This window comes from Balaenoptera borealis, assembly GCF_965194805.1.
Source record: "Balaenoptera borealis genome assembly, chromosome: 11".
In the NCBI taxonomy this organism is placed as follows: domain Eukaryota; kingdom Metazoa; phylum Chordata; class Mammalia; order Artiodactyla; family Balaenopteridae; genus Balaenoptera; species Balaenoptera borealis.
The window spans coordinates 87,544,659-87,561,873 of NC_138868.1; the positions used below are offsets into that span (position 1 = coordinate 87,544,659).

Here is a 17,215-nt window from a genome sequence, read left to right on the forward strand (position 1 = left end):
GTGGAAAATCGATGTCACAACAGGGCTTCAGAGGAGTCCCTGAAACACAGTGAGGGTGCTGTGTGAGTCAAGTGTAGGGGGTAAGAGCAGAAGCCCTGTCACCTCCTAGCTTGTGTCCTTGGGAGATTCACTTAACCTCTCTGCACCTCAGTTGCCTCTTCAGTAAAATGGGAATAATTATAGCACCTTCCTCACAGGATTGTCAAGATTAAATAAGTTAATACATACTTGTAAAGAGCTCATGATGATGCTTTGCATGTAGTATGTGCTCAAGAAAGGTAAACAATTATTTTAATAGAGAGAACGCTGGAGTAGGAAATGGAAGACTGAGTTTTTAATGCTGACCCAGCCCGTGACCAAGTGAGTGTCTCTTTGGGCTTCAGTTTCTTCATTTGCAGCAAGAAGGTGAGAGACTAGATAATCTCAACCTTCTCTTCCCACTCTAACATTCTAAGACCTTGACTCTAAGTCCAGGTAGAGCTGATACTGATACAAGTCTTCTTTGCTCCAAATTCTCTTGGGCATGTCAGTGTCTACAGTTCCACCATTTAGGATACAAACCTTTGAGTTAAGCATGTTTTAACCCTCTGTTTCTTTCTTCAGATAAAATAGTTGCTGGGGGTGATTGGTGGGTATTAGATCAGTAATACATGGGAATGAATTAATTCTTCCAAAAATAAATGGTCCCTGGGTAACATCAGGTCACATAGTGTGCCTCAGAAAGAATGGAAATGGTGGAATCTTGAGGGCAAATTTCTAGTACACGATTTTGTCTAGGTTAGGCCCTGTCCTGTAAGAAAATAGGAAGACAAGAGCCATTGCAGCATGAAGAATCTAGGTTAAGTACAAGGAGAAATTCAACTAATAGCATATGTTGAATTTCTACTTGTATTTAACCTAGATTCTTGAATGGGAACCTGAGGGAGGTTGGGACCAGGCAGTGGTCTTGAGGGTCTGTCAATCCCTCTGAGCCAGGCAGGGGGTCCTGGGTCATCTGGTGTCTTCTGGGAGTGCATGTCTGTGTGTCCCTGGTAGAGACTGTCCTTCCTGGGCATCCTGGAAGTTCTGTGGCTTCTGGAGTGAAAGCACAATTGACCTTCCACACAAAGCCCAGTTAAGAGATACATTGCTTAATGATTCAGTGATGTGCTCCCTGCTGGACACTGCAAATTGATCAGAGGATGTTTGAAATGATCCACAGTCATCAGGCAGAAATTGGAGTGACTCAGATGACAGCATTCTTGTCATGCAAGCCAGAGGCTGAGTACTCAGCAACTGGTCCAGAGAGAGAGGAGAGGGGAGTGGGCAAGGGAGGGCAAGAGAGAAGAAGAATGTGGGCATTCCAAAGGGTTAGTGCCCGGATGCCCCTGCTCCACAGCTCCAGCCCAAGAAAAGAAACCAGTGGTGGAAGTGGAACCTGGGGTCACTGTTCAGATGTCAGGGATAGAAAGAAGTCAAGGGAAGTGAGATTCTCTTAAGTATTCTTGGTTTCCTATGGATGAAAGAAATCCAGGATAGCAAAGCGTTTCCCATGCCCACCTGCTGCCCTCCCACAGTATGTGCAGGCCCCCATCCAACTGATGAGGACCTGTCCCACACCGAGGACTCTCAAAAGAGGGTAATGTGGGAGAAACATTCATATAACCATTCATTCGTATATCCATATAATCATTCATTCATTTGTTCCACATTTATTGAGATTCTACTGTATGCCAGATGCTGTGTCAGGTGCTTAGGACCCATAGAGAAATTAGACACTGTCCCTGCAGGGGATATGGCAATGAGAACCAACTGTCACGATACAGCAGTGTAGAGTGGTTTAACAGAAGGAGGCAGTGAGCGTTGGAAAGCACAGAAGTGGAGCATCTAAGTCGGACTTGGGGCTTGGGAGACACCAGACTGATCAGAACCTTGAAGGTGAGTAGGAGTAACCATGTGGGCAAGGAAGTTGTGAGAGAGCCCTTTGGGCACAGAGAACAGAAATGAAAAGGGGTGGGGATGCAGAAGATCACGGTGTAGATGGGGAACTGGACATGTAGGGTGCAAGTGGCGTGTTGGGAAGTGGAAGCTGGAAAGATCTTGAAGGGCTGTGTGTGCAACATCAGGGGAGGAGGAGGGTTTGGGCAGGAGATGGAGAAGGTTCAGCTGCAGTGTGGGGAATGGACGGGAGGGGCAGTCTGGACGCCCAGATCCCTTCAAGGACTGTTATGGAGGAGCTAAACCAGGGAGGTGGGAACAGAAAGACTGGGATGGAGTCATGAGATAAGTGGGAGAGGAGCCATCGACAAGACCTGGACTCCCAGGAAATGCGGATTGAGGGTCAGGGAGAAGGGAAGAGTGGGAAGAGGCGAGGGAGCAGGGAGGAGACATAAGGAAGTGAGTGGAGGTTTATGGAGAGGACATCATCCTCCCATGATGGGAAACAGTGCCCATCAATTCTCAGAATCACTGGCTCATAGTCTGGGTTGGAAGAGACCCTTGAGGTGACCTACTCTAACCTCCCATCTAGTATAAGCATCTCCTCCGGATCCCCTCCTGGCTCAGTCATCCAGTTTCTGCCTTCATTCAAGCATTCAACACAGAACTATTGTGCACTTACCACATGCCTCGTGCTGTGCCAGGCCTTGGGGATGTGGTGGTGTCAGAAGGCTGATGGGGAAGAATGGAGAGTAGCTAGAGAAGAATAAAAGAATGAAGACGTTTAGAAAACAAGGCCAATCCATGAAGGCGTAAAGAATCAGGGTTATGGACCACCTTTACATGCATTACCCGAGAGTGGGACCAAGGAGGCCGGGTGTTTCTTAGCCACCCTCCAACCCCCACTCAGTCACTGGACTCAAGCCGCCCTTGGAAGGAAATGTGACTTTGGCGAGGCCATGCACAAAGGGCTGATGGCTGAAGGCTGTCTTCTGGCAACACCCCCAGCAGCTGGGAAATAAATCCTTTGTTACCAATGGAAGATCTGTGTGATGATGCATCCCCATGTCTACCACAGAGAGTGTGTCTGGGTGCATCCTGAGGGTTTGGATGTGTGTCTATCAGCATGTGTGTATATCTCTGTGTGTGCACCTCTGTATGTATTAGTGTGTCTGTATCTATTATAGCCCTCTCTTGGATCTGGGGTTGTGAGAGCTCTACAGGCGGCCGAGACTTAAACCTTGCCCTCTGCCACCTTATCACCCACACTGCTTTATTGCCAACCCCCAACTTCTTCCTATCCCCTGCCCAGTTTGGGACAATTAGTGAAAAGGTGTAGAATGTGGGATTTGGAGTGGGGGGCATCTGTGGACCCTCTACCAAGAATCCATTTCTATTCTCACTTACTGAGAACGGGTGAGAGGGGACAATCCCATAAGGTTCCCTTGTGCAAATTAGAAAAAGGCACCGCTACTAGCAGACTTCATGTGAATGCACAGCCAGGCAAGCAAATTAGACAGTCAGCTTCCACTGGACCTCTCTACTGGGCACCCTCAAAGGTTGTTTTATCTGGATTATATTTCCTGACCCACAAAATTTAGAATAAGGCCATGTCTTCCCGAGGAAATCTTTTTGATCTCCAAGACCTGACCCTCCTATCACACTGTTGTCAGAAATTAGGATAACAGTACCTGCCATGAGGCCAGCCTCCTGGGGCAGACTCCTGCCTGAAGGTTTCTGGAAGTCTTGACTTCCCAAATTCAGGGCAGATGAGGACCTAAGGATAGCCTTGGAGAGAGTTGATGCAGGTAAGGAATGGAGCATCTCCTGGAGTTTAGCGCCCATATCTGTCTCCCTCATCAAGGAACAAAACATGTCCAATGACCTAATGGATGTAGGAAGAAAAATCAGCAGGGATGAGAGTCCATGACTCAACTGTACAGAGATGAGAAAACCAGGTCACTGGATGCTCTGGACCTTCTGATATTAGATCCAGGGTGGATTCTATCAGTGGTTCATCCAAACTTTGTAACTTGATGCTTCACCAAATACTTTCTCAAAGAGCCTGTGACTCACTGTCATAGGAATAAAAACCCTCTCTTTCAAAGGTTTATGTCATTATTTTACACATGTAAGTATTGGCTATGGCAGACTAACCCTACCGGGAACAGCACAGGGAAGAGTGGCAGGAGGCTTAGTGTCCTTGAATTCTTGAGTGCTGGAGCTGTAGGAACCTTGAGATCATCTCATCCAGTGCCCACAGCTCACAGCCCGGGGCAGAATTCTGCCCATCACCTTGTTTGATTCAATCCACAAAATGAACATTGAGAATACGTTTATACAGGGCATGCCCTCTCCTGCTTATCTCCTGCTGCCAGGCTACTGCATTATACCACTGGCTGAAGCTCATGGAGTACAGTGATTTGCCCAAGATCACACAGCTGCTTAGAACAGGATCAGAACCAAGCCCCCAGGCTGCTATGGCAGAGCAGGGCTTTCTTAGCCCTGGGTGTCTCTGGTTCTCTTTTGATCTACATGGACAGGAGATATGAAGGAACACGATGAACTTACTTGTTTCCTTCATGAGGTGACAGCTTGCACGAGGCCCCCATGTCCCCTTATGCATGCACGTGCACACACACATGCACATGCATGCATGCACACATGTGCACATGAGCTTAGACTCCTAGACTACCAAGAGCATCTCGGTTTTTTTTTTTTTATCATTTTGGATTCTACCTAACTCAATGCTTGGCATGTTGGTGTATCTCAATCAATGCTTGTTGAATGAAAGAATGATGAATATTAATGGATGCTTACCTTCCCAAGATCCCTGAGGTCTTTACCATAACCTTGATTCAGAGTCCCAGTTAGACTATTTCAAATGGGGAAGGAGAGAGAGAAGAAAAGGAAACATTACATTTGTCAGTACTATGCCAGGCACTTGAATGTATATCATCTCAGCTAATCTCATTTTAAAATGAAAAATCCCAAGTGAGCAGACATCACCCCACAAAGAAGCGACCCCCACCCTCCCTGGTGCCCACACAGAAGGGTTCTAAGTACAGCCAGCTTACACTTCTGCATCAGTGTCTGCTTCTGGTTAGCCCCAGAAGATCTGAAAAAGAAAATAACATCAGAACTTCTGAAGACCAAAAGCTCAGTATCCTAAGTTTGCAGCCTTCCCCCTTTGTGAGACAGAGAATCAGGAGAATATTAAGAGGAGTGAGAGAAGGAAGCTAAAAATATCTTCAAAGCTTATGTAATTTCGGTGCACAGAGAGGCCTGGCCTTTGGGCTCCAGCTGCTCCCGGGGCTGACTTAGACGCCCTTGACATGGAGATCCAGACATTCTCAGAACATGCCCACCATTTAAAACCTTTAAAGTATCTTCCTAATTTTGTTCCATGTTCTTTAAATTTGTCACCCTTGGGAGTGGAGCTACAATATGCTAATGAGGCCATTGATGAGCCCCAGACACCCCTCTACCCCCACCCCCACACCTCCGGCCTCTGGGGAGAACAGTGCAAGGTCAGAGACATCCATCCAACGGGAGCCTTTGCGAGGGTCTGTACCCCTAACCATTAGCATGTTAATAGGGAGGGAATCAAAAGATCACTCAATCAACACCCAATGAAGGAATCATTTCAATCAATAGCACAGCTCATAAAAGTCCCCATGCCACTGCCACTGCATAACAACAATTCTTAATTGAGAATTAAACAAACTTTCATCTGATGCAATACCGAACTTCAGCCTTTAAAATAATGCCAAGTTCAGAAACACATTTGTCTTCATGATTCAATCTGGCAGCTTATACACATTTAATGGGTATTTTTCCCTCACAGCTGACACTTTCCCTTCCTGGTTCACATAGGAAAATGAGATGGGTGTCACCTCCCCAAAGGCCACAGTGCTAAGTTAAGTGACTCTGGGTAGGAAGGGGGCTCTAACTGAGCAAATGTTAAACTGAGGTGACCTAAGCTGGGCTGGAACCTGGTTTCCTGCTTGGTAACCAACACCTACTAAGTGTAATTCAGCTCTTAGGTACTCAGGATGCTGGCTGCCAGACGGGAGACAAGTAGCTTTTAAGGCACTGATGACACAGTCTTCCTGACATTAGAGGCATGGCCATGAACCAGGCGGCCAATTTCTCTCAGGAAGAGCAGCTCAATATCAACTGTGCTAAATCCAAGTCATATTCGTCAGAGGCTATTCAGCATCCAGATGGACGTGAGTGAGTCTCTCCATTCAACAGGGCAATGCATTTCATTACTTACAGAGTCCTTCTCTAGCCAGCTCATCCTGGCGGGCCTGAGCAGACCAGGTCCTGGCCAGAACTAAGTCCGTTCAACAGGAATATTAAAGTAAAAGCAGGCAACAAGGTCCTACTGTATAGCACAGTGAACTATATTCAATATCCTGGGATAAACCATAATGGAAAAAATATTAAAAAAGAATGTCTATACGTGTATAACTGAGTCACTTTGCTGTACAGCAGAGATTGGCACACCATTGTAAATCAACTGTACATCAATTAAAAAATAAATAAAATTAAAGTAAAAGCAGGAACTCAAAATATCCAAGTCAACAGCATCTCATTCTTCCATTAGATGGTTAGAACGCTTGAAATTTCTGTTGAAAACCTGGTCAAGCTTATGAACAAATCCAAAGTGGTTTCTTTGGAACAATGTTGGTTCTGCCTGTGAACACTGTAGGAGCCTTCTGCTACATTTCAGAGCTGGCTTGACCTCCCCAGAGAACATGGTGGTTTGACACCCTAATGCTCACAGCTAAACATCCCCTTTGCCTCCTCTCCATTTGGTAGTTCAGCTTTGTGGGGCTCTTCTTCACTGACCTCTGCAAGCATTTGCAGCTGCAATGCTCACCTGCATCTCTCTACAATATATGCGGCTGACACACTGGAAAAAGTTGTCCAAGTGCCATATCAGTCCCTGATCATGCATTCAGACATAGCAAACTGATTGCCAACTGGCTGAATTTAGCCACAGATGTACGTGCAGGGTCTCCTCCACCCCATCTCTCTGTCTCTCTCTCTCTCTCTCTCTCACATACACACACACACACTTTGACTTTCCAGGTCACCAAAATCCCCACCAAGTCTTGTTGCCACACACGTTTGGTTTCACTCATTTACCTTATCTCTCTGGACACCGAAAAAGTCTGAGTGTGTAAAAGCCTGCCAGAGTCCACACATTTTAACCTGTATTATAAATCTTTTCACCCAGAAACACATATGCTGGAGGCAACAGGTGGCTCCTTCAAGATACACACTAGGATTACAGACAGTAGGCAAATTAGTAGCAACCTCAGGCAACCCAATTTTTTCTTCTAGCTCAAAAGGTATGGGTGGAGTTGGAGAGGGGAGGATTCTAGGGTTAGTTACAACTCTTACCTTTCTGCACCCTTTTCTGGCAAGGTAAACTGTCCCTGGATGCTTGATTCAGTACAACATTGTCTCCTTGGGCTGCCATAACAGAATGCCATACACAGGGTGGCTTAAACAATAGGAATCTATTTCTCATGGTTCTGGAGACCACAAGTTCAAGCAAGATCGAATTGCCAGGGCTGGTTTCTAACGCGGCTCCCCTTCCTGGCTTGCAGACCACCACCTTCTTGCTGTGTCCTCACAGGGCTTTTTCTCTGGGTGGAGAGAGTGAGCGAGTGCTGGTGTCACTTCCTCATGTTATGAGGACGGTCCTATCAGATTTGGATTTTCCTTATGATCTTATTTAAGTTTACTTATCTCTTTAAAGGCACTATCTCCAAATGCAGTCACAGTGGAGATTTGGGCTTCAACATAGGAGTTTGGGAGAGGAGGGACACACTTAAGTCCATGAAAAGTACTAACTGGAAAGCCCATGTGCAATTGTTGCTATTGTACCAACATCAAAGATGGTAAATATGTTAATATTAATTATATTGATTAATTGTATTTATGCCCATGAATATATGAACATTGATTGTTTACCTTAATATTTAGTATAGGATTCAATTCTATTAATTACTCTGATCCCAACTCTATGGCAGCCATTGTTATTCAATAATGATACCTTTTCCTTTTGGGCCAAGGTGGGGCCTCAGAAACCTTCTCAACATGGTGTTGAGTCAGCTATAACCAACCAATTGAATTTGGTACAGGAGATGTGACATATCAACACTTGTACTCTGTAACCAGGCCTCCTCCACCTTGGGGGAAGATCTAGAAACCAGATGAAAATCCAGGAGGGGCTGACACACATCTATGTTGTCTAGCTGTAGCTTCCCTACTGGTCAGAACACGTGGCCTACAGGGACTTTTGACTGACAAAGTCGCCCTGGAAACTCCCTTTCCTAGATTCTATATAAAGCAATTCATCCTCTCACAGCTTTTCCTTTTTTTCCTGCAGAGTCATAAGACCCAAGCCACAGCTAATGCTTGGCATCATCAACCTTGTTTCCTGAGCTGGGGAAGGGCTGTTGTCTCAGAAATCACTTCTTCTCAGCCTCCACTTAAACACAGTCTGAAAATGCTTTTTCTCTGCTTTTCCTGGAATTTTATTCTTATCCACTAATCTGTGCTATTCTCCATGGACTACTGTCCCTGGAGCTAAATAAACTTCCCCTTCTCTGTCAGTTGCTTGGCCTTTCTGTAGAAGAGGCAAAAGAGTGGATTTGCAAGGAGTAAATAATACCATATTGAATGGAAATGTCTTCACAAAAATAGGATCTAACATTATGAGCTTAGTTTCAACCAGAGAACAATATGAAGAATGATATTTGGCCTTTTACAAGGTGGGTTTTGAAGATGTTCTTCATATTATTATTCCTTGAGTTTCTCCTTGAATTAAATACTAGGGAAGCAGACTGTCCATCCTGATAAATGGAGTAATCTGCTTCCTTAGCATTTAATTCAAGGAGGAACTCAAGTAATAATAATAAACCCATCATGTTTTCCTCCTTTCCTTGGCTGCCAGTAAACTCACAGCTATGTTTTGTAGTCAGTGGTTGTTATTATTATTAGCTAGACGTTTCTGATAAATTATTTTCTCCTTTCATTACTGGACTCTCTTACTCATCCTTAAAGTGTATGTATCTCCTGCATGGGCTGTTTCTTCTCTTAGGAAGTGAATGGGGTACGTTTATTAAATAATACATCAGTGGTTCAGTCAGGGACATATCACGAGCGGACTGGGCTTTAACTCCAGTTCAACCCACCAATCATTTATTGATCCATATTACCAGCTGGTCCCCAAGTCCTCTATAAATGTTCTCTAAGGAGACATGTTGAATCTTCTGAAATGATGAAAGGGTTTAAAACTGAGCAGAGGCTTGTCAATAGTTGTCATACTCTATTTCAGCACAATAACAAATCTCAAGTCCCCAAACTTGCATAACTTAAAACTTGAGAACTCCCATGATCTCAACTTCCCCTTTAGTTTCAACCAGACCCATATTTCCAATTATGTCTTGAACATCTCTTTTTGAATATTCCAAAGGCAGCACACACCTAACAGGCATAATTGAATTCTATCCTTCTACCCTATCCTCCTACAGATTTATTTCCTTCACCGTATTCTTGGTTTCAGTCAGTGTTATCACTGTTTGCTGAGTTTCCCAAGCTAGAAGCCTTGATGATTTTGCTCCTCACATTCAATCAGTCTCCAAGTGCTTCAGAATAAGTTTCTGAACCTGATCCCTTCCCTGAAACTCCACTGTCACTGTCTTAGAATAGGATTTGGCTTTTCTCTCCCCTGAATTATTGCAACAACTTCCTAAGCATTCTTTCTGCTATCTAGTCTTTTCCTTTACTCTCATACTGCCATCAGTGTCATGTTCCTGATCACTTTCTAGTTAAGGACCTTTGCTGGCCTCTCAATCACTATAAAATAAACACCAAATTCCATGAGGTAGTGTACATGGTTCATTGCAATCTAGCTCCAACCTTCTGCAGCCTCACCTCTCACTTTGCATTAGGACTCCTATGGTCCAATCCTACTAAATTCCTCATCCTTTTTAAAACCAGCTAAGCCCTTTCACGACGCTGTACTTTTGCACTTGTTATTTCTTCTGCCAAGAATTCTGTTTACATAGTCTACCTTTCTACCTGGAAATTAACTTTTATTTTTCATGAATTAACTCAATTATCAACAATACTCTAGCCACCTATCCTACAGTCAAATCTTTCTTGACCTTTCTACCTTCCCTTAGCTGCTTTTTAAAAAGTCTTCCCTAGAAATTACCCAGGAATGTTTAAATTATTTGTTAACAGCTTTCTCTTTGGTTATCACTCTGAGCTAATTTAGGTCAAGAACCATATTTTTCATAGCCGTAGTACCAAGTACAGTAAATGGCACAATGTTGATGTTCATTAAATACTAATAAAGTAAGCACTGAAATATGAAAGTGTAGTAGGTGACAAACATAGGGTGATAAAAGATCTCCACTGAACTGTTTTACTAATGCAGGATCCTTTATTTAATGGCTGTGGACCCTTTGAGGTATAGAGTAATAAAGAGAAAAGCTAAGGCTGTTCTAGTTGATGTTATCTTAGCAGCTTTGTGACCTCATGATGTTTTCTACATTTTACCATTTCCTTTCAGTATTTCTCCTCTGCCTTTACCATAGCAATCCTATCTTTCAATAAGCATCATTCTTAGAAGATTCAGGAAGGACAACCCAATCATGCAATTTTTGCACCCAATTTGGAGCAGACGTCACTAGTTTTATCCTGTGATAGAGTCTCCTTGTGGGCTTTTTGTATCTGGTGATAGACCCCACCTGCCCACAAGCACTGAAATTGTTATAGATGATGTGGCAGACTGTATTTTCCAAAGGTGGCTGCAGGAGTACCTCCATCTCATTTGCTCTTCTATAACGTGACCTGGCCTTATTCTTTTCAAGACCTCCCGTCTCTCTTTCCCTTGAACCTGAGTAGGCCTGTGATTGCTTTGCTCAATAAATAGGAAGCAGCCTTAAGGAGCTTTTGAGAAAAAGGACAGGACTGGGAAAAAGATGACCCTTGTTATGGAGTGGTAGAAAGTTTAGCAACATTGTTTTTTTGCAATGCAATCATTTTTGCAATGACATGGAAAACAAAAATAAACCTAATGAACCAGTGGGTGTGGTCAATGAGATTTCCAAGCAAAATACCAAAGTGCTAACTGAGTTATTTTAGCCAGATAAAAGTAGCCATGCAGTGTTAAAGAAAATTTAAGGGAAATAAAAAGGATCCAGGACTTGTTGGATTTGAAAATAAAATTAGTTATCGTCTCCATCTCTTATAGCAGAAAATCCTCAAAAACAAAAATGTCCTCAAGGTGAAGATCAAATCCAGGGTGCTAAAATGGATACATCTCAGGGTAAATATGAAGCCAAAGCTGTGACCAGAAAACTCTTTCCTAGGACCTTAGATAGATCAAAACTGATATGTCACAGACTATCAAATAGATAAATGGACTCCTAAGTATCTTAAGGGCATTCCTTGAAGATCTTTTCTGTTCAACAAATCTAAGTCTCTTAAGGATGTTGTCTCATAACAACCTCAGAGACATCCCAAGGTAAAAAAATAAGGGCTCATCTCAAAGAGATTTGTGGGTGTGGAGTTTAACTGATGAAATATGTTTTGTTAATATACAAGAAGCCCACAGAATTTTAAAAGAATTGTAGCATTTTAAATTGAAAGAGATGGTACAAAATGAACAGAAGCCTTTGAATCTCTAAAATTTTTTGGGCACCAAGCAATCTGAGAGCCTACTTAGTTGAAAACATGGAAGACTTTGTATAGAAATGAAGAATAACTCATCGGATGGAACTAAGAGCCCAGAAGGCAAAGCCAGTTGTCCTGGAGGATGATCCTAGGGAGTAGGACTGAGTCCTAACTCAGGAACTGATAATGTGTACTTGGCTGGATTTTTTAAACTGACTATTGTGTGTCTTTTATTTTTCCTCTTTTTGAATGGGAAGACTGTAGTAATTATTCTATGCTTGTCTCACCTGGGTGTGGTTGGAGAGGATGAATAATTTGTGCCTTTAGTTCACAGATTTTTAGAACAAGAAGAACTGTACTCAAAGAATTGCACTAGAGAAGCCCCACTGTCACCTGGACATAATTTAGTTCACAAGATCTTAGATTTTGAACTGATGCCTCAATGGGATGAAACTTTGAAAGTCTTGGGGGAAGGGATGACTGAATGTATGTGAAAGTGGATGTGAATTTTGTGGCCAGAGGCAGACTATGGCAGATTTTATTTTCCAAAGATGACCACAAAAGTATCCCATACCTTACATACACTTCTATCATGTAACCTTGCTAATGCTCTATTAAGAGATGGAGCCTAATTCCCTTTCTTTGGATCTAGGTGGGCTTGTGACTGTTTTAGCCAATAGGGTAAAATAGAAATAATGATGTGTGTCTTCCAAGAGTGGATCATTAAAGTAATACAGTTTTGACCTTGTTCTCTGGGACACAATGTTAGAAGTCCAACTACCTGAGGCCACTGTGAGAAAGCCCAGGCCACAGGGAGAGACCTTATGTAGATGTTCTGGTTGACAGCCCCAGTGAGGTTACAGATGACAGCCAATATCAATGGCTAAATATGTGAGTGAAGATGTCTCCAGATGATTCCAGCCACCAGCCATTGAGTCACATCCAGCCATTGAGACTTCCAAGCCCAGGTGTCGACACCGTGAAAGGGAGATAAGCCAAATACACAGTGCTCTGTATGAATTCCTGACTCACATAATCCATAAGTACAGTTTAAAAATTTAAGCCATTTAGCTTTCAAGTAATATGTTACACAATAGAAACTGGAACATATGGACATGGGCACTTTCAAAATTTTATCACTTATGTTGTTGCTTAAGTACGCCCCTTTGCCAGCATCAATAGAACGGAAAAACTACAAAATTATATAAATCCTATCCACAAACTAAAAGAAGGGAGAAGATAAAATTCTGTAAAATAATGAGAATGTGGATTGTTATTTCTGGATATATATGTATTTATTAGATAATGAAAATTAGAAGACAGTAAGTTATCCAGAGAATTAAGAAGAGTGAAATATTAACCTACACAGAGTTGACTCCTGAATGCTGGCACCTTAGGGGGTATAATTTTCCTTTATGCCTTCAATAGTTTTCCCCAAATTAAAAACTGTGAAAAAGACTTCCACTTCTGGCAAAGATGGAGTAAGAAACACCAGAATTAGCAAAATTAGTTCTAGACTAGTTAATTCTACAGCTCTGGTGCTCCCTAATAAATCTTAAAAACAAGACTAAAAAGGATCAAAGTATTTCCAAGTAACTGACTTTCATCCCAGAAAAAAAGATCAAGTATATTTATAAGAATACATAAATAAATATTCAGCCAGCACTCAACAAGGTACAATTCAAAATGTCTGGCATCCAACCAAAAACTAATAGACATTAGAAGAAGTAGGAAAATATGACCCATAATGAGGAAAAAGATCAGTCAATTGAAACCAACCCAGAACAGACACAGATGTTAGACTAGCAGAAAAGGCATTAAAACAGTTCTTATAACTTACTTCCATATGTTCAGAAAGTTAAGTAGAGACATGGGAGATATTAAAAAGACTCAAATAAAACTTCTACAGTTGAAAACTATGATGTCTGAGATAAAAATTATACTGGCTAGAATTAACAGTGTATTAGAAATTGCGGAAGAAAAGAATAGTAAACATAAAGACATAAAAATAGGCACTACCCCAAATGAAACACATAGAGAAAAAATAATTTTGTAAAATAACTGTGAGACAATATCCACTGTGCATTTAACTGCAGTTCCTGTGGGAGGAAGATGGAAGAAAAAACATATTTGGAAAACTGATAGCCAATTTTTTTCCAAATTTGATAAAAACAAATACAAGTAGTTCAATAAACCCCAAGCACAACAAACATGAAGAAATGTAAATCAAGGCACAGTGTGCTCAAATTGCTTAAAATCAGGGCTAAGAGAAAATCTTAAAAGCAGCCTGGAGGTGAGGGATGGAGAGATATCTTACATACAAAGAAACAAAGACAAGGATGATAGAATATTTCTCATCAGAATCAATAAAAGTGAGAAGAGAGTGAAGTAACATCTTTAAAATAGTGGAAGAAAAAACCACCTCCAGAATTCTATACCCAGGGAAACTATCTTTCAAAAACAAAGTGAAAAATAAGAATTTTTCAGAAATACAAAGCTAGAAGAATGTATCATCAGCAGATTCATACCACAAGAAATGTTAAAGAAAGTCCTTCAGACAAATGGAAAAATAATACCAGATGGAAATCTTGATCTCTAAAAACAAAAAGAACAAAAAGAAGAGCACTGGAAATTGTAACTAAATAGGTAAAAGTTAAATATAAAAAAAATTCTTTCTGATTATTTAAATTTGTTTGGGAGACAATTGACTGTTTAAATCAAAGTCATAACAATGTTTAAAAATTTATAACATGTATAAAAGTGAAATGTATGACAAAATTAGCCCAAAGAATGGGAGAGGAGAAATGTAAGTACAGTTGACCTTTGAACAACACACATGTGAACTGTACAGGTCAACTTATATGTGGATTTTTTTTCAGTAGTAAATAGTACAGTACTACATGATCCAAGGTTGGTTGAATCCACAGGTATGGAACCCTGGATATGGAGGAACTGTAGATATGAAGGAACTGCATATAAGGAGGCCCAAATATAAATTACACATGTATTTTTCACTGTGCAGAGGGTTGGTGCCCTACCTCCCACATTGTTCAAAGGTCAAATGTCTACTACTTTAAAGTTCTTGTTCTATAAGTGATGTTTTATAAACTCACTTGAAGGTAGGTAGACTGTGATTAGCCAAAGGTACATATTATGAAGTCTAAGGCAAGCACTAAAATAATGAAACAATGATGACTAACGGCTAATAAGCAAAAATGAGATATGTGTACTCAACAATAAGCTGCCCACAAGAAACACACTTTAAGTATACAACACAAAAAGGTTAAAAGTAAAGGCATGAAAAAAATATAACATTAACCTACACTAATTAATGTTATCAATGCTTGCACTAATCAAAGGAAAGTTGTTGTGGTTATATCAGTATTAGAAAAAGTAAACGTAAGGAGGAGATTGGTTCAAGATGGCAGAGTAGAAAGATATGTGCTCACTCTGTCTTGTGAGAGCACCAGAATCCCAACTAACTGCTGAACAATCATAGGCAGGAAGACACTGGAACTCACCAAAAAAAGATACCCCACATCCAAAGACAAAGGAGAAGCCGCAATGAGATGGTATGTGGGGGGCAATCACAATAAAATCAAATCCCATAAGTGCTGGGAGGGTGACTCACAAACTGGAGAACAATCATACCACAGAAGTCCACCCACTGTAGTGAACGTTCTGAGTCACAAGTGAGGCTTCCCAACCTGGGGTTCCAGCAATGGGAGGTGGAAATCCCAGAGAATCAGACTTTGAAGGCTAGCGGGATTTGATTGCAAGACTCTGACAGGACTGGGGGAAAGAGAGAGTCCACACTTGGAGGGCACACACAAAGTAGTGTGTGCATCAGGACCCAGGGGCAAAGAGCAGTGACCCCATAGGAGACTGAACCAGACCTACCTGCTAGTGTTGGAGGGTCTCCTGCAGAGGGGGGGATGGGTGTGGCTCACCACTGGGAAGGGGAAACTGGCAGCAGAAGTTCTGGTAAGTGCTCCTTGGCATGAGCCCTCCCGGAGTTTGCCATTAGCCACACCAAAGAGCCTGTAGCATCCAGTGCTGGGTCGCCTCAAGCCAAAAACCCAACAGGGAGGGAACTCAGCACCACCCACCAGCTGACAAGCAGATTAAAGTTTTACTGAGCTCTGCCCACCAGAACAACACCCAGCTCTACACACCACCAGTCCGTCCCAACAGGAAGCTTGCAGAAGCCTCTTAGATAGTCTCATCCACCAGAGGGCAGACAGCAGAAGCAAGAAGAACTACAATCCTGCAGCCTGTGGAATGAAAACCACATTCACAGAAAGACAGACAAAATGAAAAGGCAGAGGACTATGTACCAGATAAAGGAACAAGATAAAACCCCAGAAAAACAATTAAATGAAGTGGAGATAGGCAACCTTCCAGAAAAAGAATTCAGAATATTGATAGTGAAGATGATGATAGTGAAGATGACCCAGGACCTCAGAAAAAGAATGGAGGCAAAGATCCAGAAGATGCAAGAAATGTTTAACAAAGACCTAGAAGAATTAAAGAACAAATACTTAGAAGAATTAAAGAACAAACAAACAAAGATGACCAATACAATAACTGAAATGAAAACTACACTAGAAGGAATCAATAGCAGAATAACTGAGGCAAAAGAATGGATAAGTGACCTGGAAGACAGAATGGTGGAATTCACTGCCACCAAACAGAATAAAGAAAAAAGAATGAAAAGAAATGAAGACAGCCTAAGAGACCTCTGGGACAACATTCAATGCACCAACATTTGCATTATAGGGGTCCCAGAAAGAGAAGAGAGAGAGAAAGGACCTAAGAAAATATTTGAAGAGATTATAGTCAAAAACTTACCTAACATGGGAAAGGAAATAGCCACCTAAGTCTAGAAAGTGCAGAGAATCCCAGGCAGGATAAACCCAAGGAGGAACATGCCGAGACACATAGTAATCAAATTGACAAAAATCAAAGACAAAGAAAAATTATTGAAAGCAACAAGGGAAAAACAATAAGAAACATACAAGGGAACTCCCGTAAGGTTAACAGCTGATTTCTTAGCAGAAACTCTACAAGCCAGAAGGGAGTGGCACAATATATTTAAAGTGATGAAAGGGAAGAATCTACAACCAAGATTACTCTACCCAACAAGGATCTCATTCAGATTTGATGGAGAAATCAAAAACTTTACAGACAAGCAAAAGCTAAGAGAATTCAGCACCACCAAACCAGCTCTACAACAAATGCTAAAGGAACTTCTCTAAGTGGGTAACACAAGAGAAGAAAAGGACCTACAAAAACAAACCCAAAACAATTAAGGAAATGGTCATAGGAACATACATATTGATAATTACCTTAAATGTGAATGAATTAAATGCTCCAACCAAAAGACACAGGCTTGCTGAATGGATACAAAAACAAGACCTGTATACATGCTGTCTACAAGAGACCCACTTCAGACCTAGGGACACATGTAGACTGAAAGTGAGGGAATGGAAAAAGATATTCCATGCAAACGGAAATCAAAAAAAGCTGGAGTAGCAAGACTCATGTCAGACAAAATAGAATTTAAGGTAAAGAATGTTACAAGAGAGAA

General features: G+C 41.7%; 1 protein-coding gene across 10 annotated transcripts in view; it reads right to left on the reverse strand.

The window, feature by feature from the left end:
* The window catches only part of LOC309606473 (uncharacterized protein), a 91,763-nt gene that overhangs the window by 22,663 nt on the left and 51,885 nt on the right, over positions 1-17,215 (reverse strand). For 2 of the 10 annotated variants that reach the window (XM_082343613.1, XM_082343614.1), the window contains exons 2-4: positions 7,333-7,580; positions 4,738-4,792; positions 2,600-2,673 (exon numbers count right to left, since the gene is read on the reverse strand). In XM_082343613.1, coding sequence (XP_082199739.1) covers positions 2,600-2,673; positions 4,738-4,792; positions 7,333-7,424 — 221 coding nt within the window. In that variant the 5' untranslated portion in view covers positions 7,425-7,580. Of the gene's footprint in view, positions 1-2,599; positions 2,674-3,608; positions 3,803-4,737; positions 4,793-4,994; positions 5,036-7,332; positions 7,581-17,215 lie in introns of all 10 variants that reach the window. The other 8 variants (XR_014231864.1, XR_014231865.1, XR_014231861.1 and 5 more) reach the window with 8 other exon arrangements.